The sequence below is a fragment of the Macaca thibetana genome, chromosome X (genome assembly GCF_024542745.1).
Source record: "Macaca thibetana thibetana isolate TM-01 chromosome X, ASM2454274v1, whole genome shotgun sequence".
NCBI lineage: Eukaryota > Metazoa > Chordata > Mammalia > Primates > Cercopithecidae > Macaca > Macaca thibetana.
In genome coordinates, this window is record NC_065598.1 from 82853568 (window position 1) to 82866466 (window position 12899).

The window sequence follows — 12899 nt, forward strand, 5'->3', positions numbered from 1 at the left end:
GGACTGTGGTTAATACATCAATATTGATTTTTCAAATGTAGAGATACAACAGATTATTACACGATATTAATATGAGGACCAACTGTGTGATGGCAGAGTGGAGGTATAAGAAAATTCTCTGTAACTTCTGCTAATGTGTTTTATTAATCTAAGACTGCTCTAAAACTAGTCTATTTATTTTTTAAAGGGAAGGGGTATTTACATAGGCAAATCAATTGGGTTAGGAAGGCAGATTCCAGAGAGAAGCATTAACATGAGTGAAGGCTAACATGAATTCAAACTATAGATGTAAATAGTCCAGTGGGGCTAGAGTACAGCATACAGAGAGGAATATAATGAAACATTACAACCAGAAAGGTAATTTTGGATGAAATAAAAATGCTTGTATTTTATTCTGATAGCAGTAAGTGGTCACTGGAAGTCTTAAAAAGGGAGTGGAAAGGCAAATGAAAAACCACAGGAAGACAGATTGGGAAGATAGGGTACTTCTATCAAGTGATTAATGCCTGGTAGTCACCGTAGAAATGGCAAAATATTACAGAAGTCAACGTGACTTAGAAATCAAATCAATGTGAGATTTAGATAGACAGAGGATTACTAAAGTTTGTACCTTTCATAGCTAGAAGGAGGTGGTGCTATGCACTTATATAAGAATTGTAGGAGCTGCTGAAATACCAAGATGCATTAGAAATTATTCTTACAGGCCCGACTCTGTGGCTCACTGCTGGAATCCCAGCACTTTGTGAGACCGAGGTGGGCCGATCACTTGAGGTCAGGAGTTCGAGACCAGCTTGGCCAACATGGTGAAACTCCATCTGTACTAAAAATACAAAAATTAGCTGGGCGTGGTGGCACATGCCTGTAATGCCAGCTACTTGGGAGGCTGAGGAAGGAGAATCGCTTGAGCCCAGGAGGCAGAGGTTGCAGTGAGCCGAGATCATGCCACTGCACTCCAGCCTGGATGACAGAGCGAGAATCTGTCATATTTTTAAAAATAAATAAATAAATAAATAATTTTAAAAATTTAAATTAAAAAGAAGAATTATTCTTATAGTAACTTGCATAATGTCTGTGAAGTCAATAGGAAAAGAGATAACCCATTTTGGTGATTTTTTAAAAAGATTTGTCTTTATTACCATGCTATTAAAAGGCTACCTGTATATCTAGCATGTGACTAAGTGAGCCAGATTGCAGGTGTGGTGTGTACTACTGATGGTTTTTAATTATATGTGTTCAGTTTCAGAAAAAGTTTGACTTTCATAATTCAGTATTTGCATAAGCTTGGCATGGAGAACTCATGTGTGGTCACTGTTATATTGGCCTGTAATGTAAGTACTAGCTTGGGGTAAAGTCTAGGGCATTACAGTCAATTGACAGTTATTGCAGGTCATGATTTCAAAATATGAGTTTTAAGTCTTTCATGGTCATTTGAAATGTTTGATGAATTAGATTTTAAAACTGCCAATGGGCTGTTAAATTCTTTTTGTAGTTTGCATTTAGTTTGCATTTCAATTGGACTTTAAGTAGGCATATTTCCTATTATTGCCAGATGGTGCCTAGGTGATACTGAAAATCTCTGGAGAATGAGGAAAGATTATTACACTGTTAAGGGAACTGTAAGTTGAACAAAAGCTTATTTGAGCATTTGAATAGTAAATAGGAGCACTGATGGCTACTTTTCATCTAAGTTTGATCAATTTGTGACTGAAGCAGTGTACACAAAGAAGGACTGAATTGTATAATTACCTTGGGCTTGCGGTAAATGATAGCCTTATATAGAAACCTACTTAGGTCGTTGATTGTCGTTATTATGTTGAACATAATGTGAAGGTTTCAGGAGAAAGATAAACAGTGATTAGTTTAATATATATTATAAAATATCATTATAGCATAAGCTATATGATAAAAATGCATATGTACCTAAGTAATTTTAGAAGGCTAACTGAAAATATGCTTTTAGTTTTAAAGGGAGTGAGTTGCACATACAAATGAGATTACACAGCATTTGTCTTTCTGTGCCTGGCTTATTTTGCTTAGCATAATGTTCTCCAGAATGACAAGTGTTTGAGGCGATGGATATATTAATTAGCGTTATTTAGTTATCCCACATTGTGTGTGTGTATATGTATATGTGTATATATGTGTGTGTACACATATATATAATAGGATCACTTTGTATTCCATAAGTATATGCAATTGTAATTTGTCAATGTATAATAAAATTTTTAACTATTAAAAAGTAAAAATAATCACAAGTGAGTGGAAAAGGCCACTTTGAATTCAATATTGTAAGAGTTGTTTTGCGGCTTCATTGATAAATTAATAATGGCAACAAAAATATTTCAGAGCTCGAAAGTTTGGTTTAGAAGGTTGTTCCTAAAAAGGATTTAGAGATAGTGAGCTGTAAGTGCACACGGATAGGAGAAAAGTTTAAAATAGTTTCTGACTCTGGGATATGGAGTCAGATAGGGAGTACAGAGAATGTTTTCTTTCCTGAGTTCCACACAGAATTTAAGTTTCTAGGTTAGGTTTTATCCTTGTGTAATTCTGGTAACAGTGCATTTTGTGACTATCTTTATCAGAAACACTGGTGGCTAATGTTTTCTTTACTGAGGAATTGCTTTCATTGTGATGATCACTTGAGTGTTGTATGAGACCTTACCTACCTGGAAATGTATTCCACTGCTTGTGCTGCCTTTGTACTTTCTTGTTAACAGTTTTAGATCAACCATTATAAGTGAAATCAGGAGATGGACCTCAAGTAATTTAACACTGCTTCTTCCTTCTAGCTCCCATTAAAATTGGACTTTATTAAAATTAAAAACTACTCTGTGAAACACACTGTTAAGAAAATGAAGCCATAGAATGCAAGAAAATCTTTGTCCTAAAAATGTGTGTTTTAAGTGTTTGTATTACTGCCACTTTGGTTTGAGGAATGAGATTTAGGGAGCTTTTTAATATACTTTCTATAGATTCGCTGATGTTCTTTTTCTGTTGTGATAAGGGAAGCAAGGAAATGTGAAGCGATTACCAAGAGAAAAAAAAGGACATTATTAATACTTAATACTTGTGTGCAGAATCAACGTAAATGCTGTCCACCATAGAATTTCTGTAGTCTGTGATAATTTAGAAAAATTATAGACAGGGATGTTTTAGAACATCCATTAAAGACTACTGATTTCTGGGCTTCTGTCAAAAATTAGGCAAGATTACTGTAGAGGTAATTGTTTATAATAAGTGCTATGATTTGCTCACAGTCACATTCACATCCGTAAAGCCAAACTAAATTTTAGTAGACTCTGCTCAAACTCCTTTCCTCCTACAAATTTCAGCCTATTAAGGGATAAGTAGACAATGATTTTAATGTTACCTTTTACATGATGGCATACCTGTGGCTACCAGAAGTTGAATGTGGATAATAATTGAGAGATGTTCTTTCAGATATTTCAAATGTGTGAAAATTATTTCAACTTGCATAAGAAAAAAAATGAAATTCCTGAAATGACTCAATAATATTTGTTATTAAGTATTTCTTATTAAACTGGAAAATAGGTTGATATTTTGATAGGAGAGTTATTATTTATTCACAAAGACTTTAAATTAAAGCTATTAATATAAGCATTCATTTTAGAGATTTATATCTAAAAGGGTATAACATACTTCGAGTCTGTTTTCTTCTATAGTTCTGAAGCTTAGAGAATCTACATCCTGCCTTACCAGCACCTCTGTTAAGTCTCTTAAAGAAATTATAAAGCTGTCAACTATCAACACATCAATGCATTATTGTTATGATGTTACAAAATGGTTATAATGATTAAGAAGAAAGTTCTTATTTTTTGAAATGCAATGATGTTTGGCTTAAAGATTTGTGTTTGTTTTATGGGTAAAAATTTTGCATCTTATCAATATTTGGGGAGTAAAAGCAAGAACAAAGCATATTTATAATTAAACATGTGGATACAGGAAGATTTTTAAAATTATTAAACAATATAAAATACCACAGGTGCTATTAATGGCACAAGGTGACACTAGCATATAATAAAAATTGTTTTTATAAGAAAACTAAGAATGAATTCAGATACTTTTTAACAAACTATTTCAGATAATCATAATGTAACAAGTTTAATATGCACTGTCTCTTTTAGGACTGGATCTGCCATTTATGATGATGCCTCATCCCCTACTTCCAGTCAGCTTACCTCCTGCATCAGTTGCCATGGCAATGAATCAGATGAACCATCTCAATACTATTGCCAACATGGCTGCTGCAGCACAGATTCACAGTCCACTCTCCAGAGCTGGTACCTCTGTTATAAAGGTAAGAATCATGATTTAGAAAAGGACAAAGGTGTCAATTACATGCAAATTTAGATAAAATATTAACAATCCCACTGGATCTTCAGTAGTCACTCAGCTCATTGATTCAGTTAGTTAGCATACAGTATTGATGGACTTAGTTTGTGACTAGGCCTTCCAGGTTTGTTGTTGTTTGTTTGTTTTCATTCCATGGCCACAGATCTCACTTTTAATTCTGTTTCCTGTCTTGCAGTCATGTGCACAGTGTGTGGGAGGCATGGGCAGACTAATGACAGAGTAGAAGAGTGTGCAAAAACCACTCTCATTGCTGGGGTGAAACAAAGTAAACACTGTGCATCTTTTTGGAGTTTCAGGGACAGTTATGAGGTATGATATACCATACAGGACTTACAGTCAGACAGTTTTGGGTTCCAATTCTGATTTGCAACTTAGCTGAATGAACTTGGGCATGACAGCCCTCCTGAACATGTTTCCTCAACTGTAAAATGAAGGTCATAGTTAATAATCTATGCTGCTTATTTCGTGGGCTGTCCAGAGATAATATGAGTAAAATATATGTAAAGACCTGCAAAACATTAACACTATTTATGATAACTTATTGCATTAACGTTATGATGTTAGAATACTTTTTTTTCAAGTTTATGGGCATGGGATAATGAAACACAAAGGATATTTTGTAGCTACCCCTTCTTTTTCCTCTTAGTTTGGGATATGGCTTTTCTGCTCTCTTTTCAATTGTCATATGAACTAGGCTTTTGAATGCTTTTTCTTCTTGTGAAGAGGTGATATACGGGTACATAGTATCCCAAGATTTTAGTTAATCACAGAAACCCATTGATTCCCTCTTTTATTCCTCCACTTACTCAACAAATATTACACCCTTAATAATTACATGTCAGGGAATTGAGCAATATGGGAAATTTATAAGTACGATATACACCTTGACTTTCAGGAGCTCCCAAACATAAATGTGAGACAAACAAGTACCCACTTAACTTATAACCAACAAGACAGACTATGGTGGATAACATAAGAGAACCACCAAGTATTACAGGAATTTAGAGGAAGGAGTGATTATACCTACCTTTTAGAAGAGAGGAGGCAGGGATCTGGGAAGGTATTATAGTTAATGGATTTCAACTGAGCCTTGCAATATTGATATGATTATAATAGATAGGCATGGAGGTGAAAGAAATGAAGGCAGAGGAAATGTGACATTTTGAACATACTTGTTTCATTTTAAAATTAGCTTGTAATTTGGGAGCCTTCTAAAGCACTGAAGAAAATTTTAAGCATAACCTTTGTAAGAAAGGAACAGAAAAATTGATCATTTTTATAAAGCTTCATCTATATATTTATAACACCAACTGGAAGTATGCTTCCTGTAGAGGCTGGTTGCAGACTTCACCACTACACAAATACCCTGGCAACAAAACTGCACTTGTACCCCTGAATCAATAAAAAAAATTAAAGGTAAAAATAAAGCTTGTGGTTGATAATGAGTTAGTCTATCCTAGCTAATGGGAGCTCTGTTATTAAAATATTTGACGGGAGTGTAAACTTGGACTTAGGGTTGTCTTTGAGAAGAAAATTACCCATGAAATGTGGGATAAATTTCCCATGATTTTGAAACTGGATGGCTATTAAGAAAATATGACAACACAAACAAATTGTGAAATTATATTAACAAACCTGGGAGCAGTGGCAGTGACATGTGCCTGTAGTCCCAGCTACTTAGGAGCCTAAAGAGAGGAAGATCACTTGAAACCAGGGGCTCAAGATCAGCCCGGGCAACATTGTGAGGCTCCTTCTCTAAAACAAACAAACAAAAGCACTTCAAAGTAATTGTATTGTCATACTGGCTTTGGAATGATGGAAGAGTACTCTTAATAGAGGCATGCTTATGACTCTTCAAAAGTACATTGGTTGGTTTTCATAAGTACCACATTTAATTAGCTGTATTTCGTTTGAATGTTTGAGACTTCAGTTAGCTTTGTGAATAATTTGCGTCAAGAGGCACATGGAAATGTGGTTCATAATTATGGTCCTGGAAATGGAAAAGATAATTATCTTCTTAATCCAAATATTGTTTTTTTTGTTTTGTTTTGTTTTTGTGTTTTTTTTTTTTTTACCTATTACAGCAATATAACTGACATTTTGTTTAGGGTTTATTAGTCTATTTCATATGCAACCTTTTAAAAAAGAAAGTTGGCATTGTCACAAACAATTTTATACAACTTTTTAACAGGTGAAATTAGATCACATGCTTATTTATGTCCTGCCAAATACACAAATACATAGAAACCATTTTATGCTAAAGAGAAATGTATCTACTTTCATGTCGTTATTTTGACTAAAGTAAGTTAAGATAGATATATTTAATTAAAACACGCTGATAAAAATTTCTATTTCTGTACAAATCTATGAGAAATATATTTTGTCATATGCATAGATTGCACGGTGGTGGAAGAAGGGCTTTTTGGGTATCCATTACCCAAATAATGTACATTGTACCCAGTGAGTAATCTCTCATCATGCACCCTATTCCATCCCCTCACCTTTCCATTGTCTATCATTCCATACTTTACACTCCTGTGTACACATTATTTAGTTCCCACTTATAAGTGAGAACATATGGTATTTGTCTTTCTGTGTCTGACTTGTTATGCTTAAGATAATGGCCTCCATTTTCATCCATGTTGCTGCAAAAGACAAATTTCATTCTTTCTTATGGCTAAATAGTATTCCATTTATATATATATATACGTATATATATATTGTATCTATCTACCTATCTGTCTATCTCTCTATCTATCTATCTATCTATCTATCTATCTATCTATGTAGATAGATAGATAGGAATTTGATAATGGGTTAGTCTATCCTAACTAATGAGAGCTCTGTTATTAAAATATTTGATCGGAGTGTAAACTTAGAGTTGTCTTTGAGAAGAAAATTACCCATGAAATGTAGGATAAATTTGCCTGTTAGGCAAATATGCCTGTTAGGATAAATTTCCCATGATTTTGAAACTGTATGGCTATTAAGAAAATATGACAACAAAAACAAATGGCGAAATTATATTAAAAAGCAAACCTGGGAGCAGTGGCGGTGATATGTGCCTTTTTTTATATATAATATATATATTATATATATATGAATACTATTTGGAATATATATATATATATAAAATACTATGATCCTAAAAATGTGCAAGATATATATTCATATATATATGCAAGATATATATATGCATATATATATATCTTGCAGTTTTTCTTTATCATATCATTTGTTGACAGACACTTAGGTTGATCCCATATCATTGCTGTTGTGAATAGTACTACGATAAACATATGAGTGTAGATATCTTTTTGATATAGTGAGTTATTTTCCTTTGGGTAGATACCCAATAGTGGGATTGTTGGATTGAATGGCAGTTCTATTTATAGTTCCTTGAGAAATCTCCCTACTGTCATAGTGAATGTACTAATTTACATTTCTACCAACAGTGTATAAGCATTACGTTTTCTCCTCACAAACATTTGTTATTTTTTATCTTTTTAAAAATCCTCACAAACATTTGTTATTTCTTGTCTTTTGAAAAATAGCCATTCTGACTCATGTAAAATGATATCCCATTGTGGTTTTAATTTGCGTATCTCTGATGATTAGTGACGTTGAGCATTTTCATATGCCCGTTAGTCATTTGTATGTTTATTCATGTCCTTTGCCCACTTTGTACTGGGATTATTTGGAGTTTTCATTTTGAGTTGTTTAAGTCCCTTCTAAATTCTGTTTACTAATCCCCTGTCACATGCATTATTTGCAAATATTATCTCCCATTCTGTAGGTTGCCTGTTCAATCTTGATTATTTCTTTTGCTGTGCAGAAGATTTTTAGTTTAATTAAGTCCCATTTGTCTATTTTTGTTTTTATTGCCTATGCTTTTTACATCTTATTCATAAATATTTTGCCTAGACCAATGTCCAGGATAATTTTCCTTAGGTATTTTTACAGTACTTTTATAATTTCATGTCTTTCATTTAAGGGTTTAATCCATCTTGAGTTGACTTTTTTTTTTTTTTTTTGAGACGGAGTCTCACGCTGTTGCCCAGGCTGGAGTGCAGTGGCGCGATTTTGGCTCACTGCAAGCTCCGCCTCCCGGGTTCCCGCCATTCTCCTGCCTCAGCCTCCTGAGTAGCTGGGACTACAGGCGCCCGCCACCGCGCCCGGCTAATTTTTTGTATTTTTAGTAGAGACGGGGTTTCACTGTGGTCTCGATCTCCTGACCTTGTGATCCGCCCGCCTCGGCCTCCCAAAGTGCTGGGATTACAGGCTTGAGCCACCGCGCCCGGCCTTGAGTTGACTTTTGAATTTGCTGAAAGATAATGGTCCAATTTCATTCTTCTGTGTATGACAGTCAAATTTTCCCAGCACCATTTGTTGAAAAGGATGTCATTTCCCCAGTGTATATTCCTGTTGATTTTGTCACAAAAGAGTTGGCTCTGAGTACCTGGCTTTATTTCTGTGTTCCCTATTTTGTTCCCTTGATATATGTGTCTATTTTTATATCAGTACCATGCTGCTTTGGTTACTGTAGCCTTATAGTATAATTTGAAGTCAGTAATGAGATGCCTCCAGCCTTATTCTTTTTGCTTAGTATTTATTTGGCTATTCGGGCTCCTTTTTAGTTCCATATGATTTTGAGGATAGTATTTTCTATTTCTGTGAAAAATGATTTTTTAAGGGATTGCATTAAATCTGTAGATTGCTTTGAATAGTATGGTAATTTTAATGATGTTAGTTTTTTTAATCCAAGAGCAAGGGATATTTTTCCATTTGTTTTTGGCATCTACAATTACTTTCACCAGTGTTTTGTAGTTTTCCTTGTAGATATCTTTTACCTCTTTGGCTAAAATTATTCTTAGTTTATTCTTTACTAGCTGTTGTAAATGGGATTGCCGTCTTTATTTGATTATCTGCTGGATCATTATTGGTATGTAGAAATGCTACCAATTTTTGTAAAGGGATCTTCACACTTTACTAAATTAATTTCTCAAATTCAAAAGATATTTGGTGGAGACTGAGGCTTTCTAGATGTAGGTCATGTCATCAGTGAACCGGGCAAATTTGACTTCCCCTTTTCTGTTTGGATGCCTTTTATTTGTTTATTTTGCGTGATTGCTCTGGCTGGGGTATATTGGTTCATTCTCAAGCTACTATGAAGAAATACCTGAGACTGGGTAATTTATTAAAAAAAGATGTTTAATTGACTCACAGCTCCACATGGCTGGGGATGCCTCAGGAAAACTTACAACCATGGCAGGAGGCAACTCTTCACATGGCAGCAGGAGAAAGAATGACTGCCAACAGGGGAAATGCCAGACATTTATAAATCATCAGATCTCATGAGACTCACTCTTTCACAATAACAGCATGGAGGAAACCACTCCCCATGATTCAATTACCTCTACCTGGTCCTGCCCTTGACATGTGGGGGTTATAACAATTCCAGGTGAGATTTTGGTGGGGACACAGAGGCAAATCATATCATTCCACCTATGCCCCCTCCAAAATCTCATGTCCTCACATTTCCAAACACAATCATACCCTTTCAGTAGTCCCCGCAAATCTTTTTTTTTTTTTTTTTGAGATGGAGTTTCAATCTGTTGCCCAGGCTGGAGTGCAGTGATGCGATCTTGGCTCACTGCAAGCTCCGCCTCCCAGGTTCATGTCATTCTCCTGCCTCAGCCTCCCAAGTAGCTGGGACTACAGGCACCCGCCACCACGCCCGGCTAATTTTTTGTATTTTTAGTAGAGACGGGGTTTCACCATGTTATCCGGGATGGTCTTGATCTCCTGATCTTGTGATCCGCCCGCCTTGGCCTCCCAAAGTGCTGGAGTTACAGCCCTGAGCCACTGCGCTTGGCCTAGTCTCCCCAAATCTTAATGCATCCCAGCATTAACCCAAAAGTCGAAGTCCAAAGTTTCATCTGAGAAAGGACTCAAGGCAATTTCCTTTTGCTTTGAGTCTCTAAAATCAAAAGCAAGTTAGTTACTTCCTAAATACAATGAGGGACAGGCATTGGGTAAATATAGCCATTCCAAATGGGAGAAATTCTGCCAAAACAAAGGAGACACAGACCCTATGCAAGTCTGCAATCCAACAGGGCAGTCGTTAAACCTTAAAGTTCCCTAATAATATTCTTTGACTCCATGTCTCACATCCAGGTCATGCTGATGCAAAAGGTGGCCTCCCATGGCCTTGGGCAGCTCTGCCCCTGTGGCTTCGCAGGGTACAGCCCCCTCCCGACTGCCTTCACAAGATGGTGTTGAGTGTCTATGGCTTTTCCAGGCACACGATGAAAGCTGTTGGTGGATCTAGCATTCCATGGTCTGGAAGACAGTGGCCCTCTTCTCAATGTTCCACTAGGCAGTGTCCCAGTGGGGACTCCGTGTGGGGGCTCACATGCTCCATTTTCCTTCTGTACTGCCCTAGCAGAGGTTCTCCTTGTGGACTGTGTCTCCACAGCAAACTTCTGCTGGATATCCAAGGGTTTCCATACATCCTCTGAAATCTAGGCAGAGGTCCCTGAACCTCAATTCTTGTCTTCTGCACACCTGCAGGCCTAACACCACATGGAAACCACCAGGGCTTGGGGTTTGCACCCCCTGAAACAATTACCTGAGCTATATATTGGCCCCTTTTAGCCGAGCAGCTGGGACAAAGGGCACCAAGTCCCTAGGCTGCACACAGCAGGGGGGCCCTGAACCCTGCCCAGGAAACCAATTCCCCCTGGTAGGCATCCAAGCCTGTGATGGGAAGCTCTCTTACTTGGCCTGGAGGCATTTTCCCCTTTGTCTTGGTGATTAGCACTTGGCTCCTCATTACTTATGCAAATTTATGCAGCTGGCTTCAATTCCTCTCCAGAAAATGGGAGTTTTCTATTGCATCATCAGCCTTCAAATTTTCCAAAGTTTTGTGCTCTGCTTCATCTTGAATGCTTTGCTACTTAGAAATTTCTTCCGCCAGATACCCTAAATCATCTCTCTCAAGTTCAAAGCTCCGCAGATCTCTAGGGTAGGGGCAAAATGCTGCCAATCTCTTTGCTAAAGCATAGCAAGAGTCACCTTTATTCTAGTTCCCAACACGTTTTTTATCTCCATCTAAGACCACCTCAGCCTGGACTTCATTGTGCATGTAACTGTCAGCATTTTGGTCAAACCCATTCAACGAGTCTCTAGAAAGTTCCAAACGTTATTACATCTTTCTGTCTTCTTCTAAGCCCTCCAAGCTGTTCCAATCTCCGTCTGTTACCCAGCTAGTTCCAAAGTTGCTTCCACATGTTTGGGTATGTTTACAGCAGTGCCCTACTATCTCAGTACAATTTACTGTATTAATTCATTCTCATGATGCTATGAGACTGAGTAATTTATAAAGAAAAGAGGTTTAATTGACTCACAGTTCTGCATGACTGAGGAGGCCTCAGGAAACTTACAATCATGGCAGAAAGCACCTCTTCACAAGGCAGGAGGAGAGAGAAAGACTGCCAGCAGTGGAAATGAATGCCCAACGCTTATAAAACTTTCAGATATCCTGAGACTCACTCACTATCACGAGAACAGCATGAGGGAAACTACCCCCATGATTCAATTACTTCCACCTTGTCCTGCCCTTGACACTTGGAGATTATTACTATTCAAGGTGAGATTTGGGTGGGGACACAGAGCCAAACCTTATTACTGGGACTCCAGTATTATGTTGAATCAGACTGGTGAGAACAGGCATCTTTGTCTTGTTCCAGTTCTTAGAATACTTTCAACTTTTCTCCATTCAGTATGATATTGGTTGTGGGTTTGTCATAATGGTTCTTATTGCTTTGAGGTATTTTCCTTTTATGGCTCCTTATTTCATTGAGGTCTTTTATCATGAAGGGAAGTTGGATTTTTATTAAACGCATTTTCTGCATGTGTTGAGATGATTATATGATTTTTGTTTTTAATTTGGATTGTGTAATATATCCTATTTATGTATTTATTTATGTATTTGTGTATTTCTTTATTTAAAGACAGCATTTTGCTTTCTCACTCAAGTTGGAGAGCAGTGGTACAATTATAGCTCACTGCAGCTGCAAGCTCCTGGGCTCAAGTGATTCTCCTACCTCAGTCTCTGGAGTAACTGGGTCTACTGGCATTTTCCACCGTGCCTGGCTAATGTGTTTCTTTATTTTTTATTTTTATTTTTGAAGAGGTGGGCGTCTTACTATGTTGCCTAAGCTGGCCTTGAATTCCTGACCTCAAGCCCTTCTTTCAACTTGGCATCCCAAAGTGGAGTCCCAGTAATAACGTTTGGTTCTGTGTCCCCACCCAAATCTCACCATGAATAGTAATAATCCCCCAGTGTCAAGGGCAGGACCAGGTAGAGGTAATTGAATCATGGGGGTAGTTTACCACATAATCCTGAGATTATGACATTTATTGATTTGTATATGTAGATTCATCCTTACATTCCTAGCATAAAACACACTTGATCATTATATATTATCCTTTTGATGTGTCATGACTTAATTTATTAATAT

The 12899-nt window shown here is 36.8% G+C and overlaps 1 protein-coding gene across 1 annotated transcript in view; it reads left to right on the top strand.

The window, feature by feature from the left end:
- DACH2 (dachshund family transcription factor 2) overlaps positions 1-12899 on the top strand; it is a 691023-nt gene that overhangs the window by 563341 nt on the left and 114783 nt on the right. Inside the window, exon 6 of the mRNA XM_050776357.1 lies at positions 4146-4318. Coding sequence (XP_050632314.1) covers positions 4146-4318 — 173 coding nt within the window. The remainder of the gene's footprint in view (positions 1-4145; positions 4319-12899) is intronic.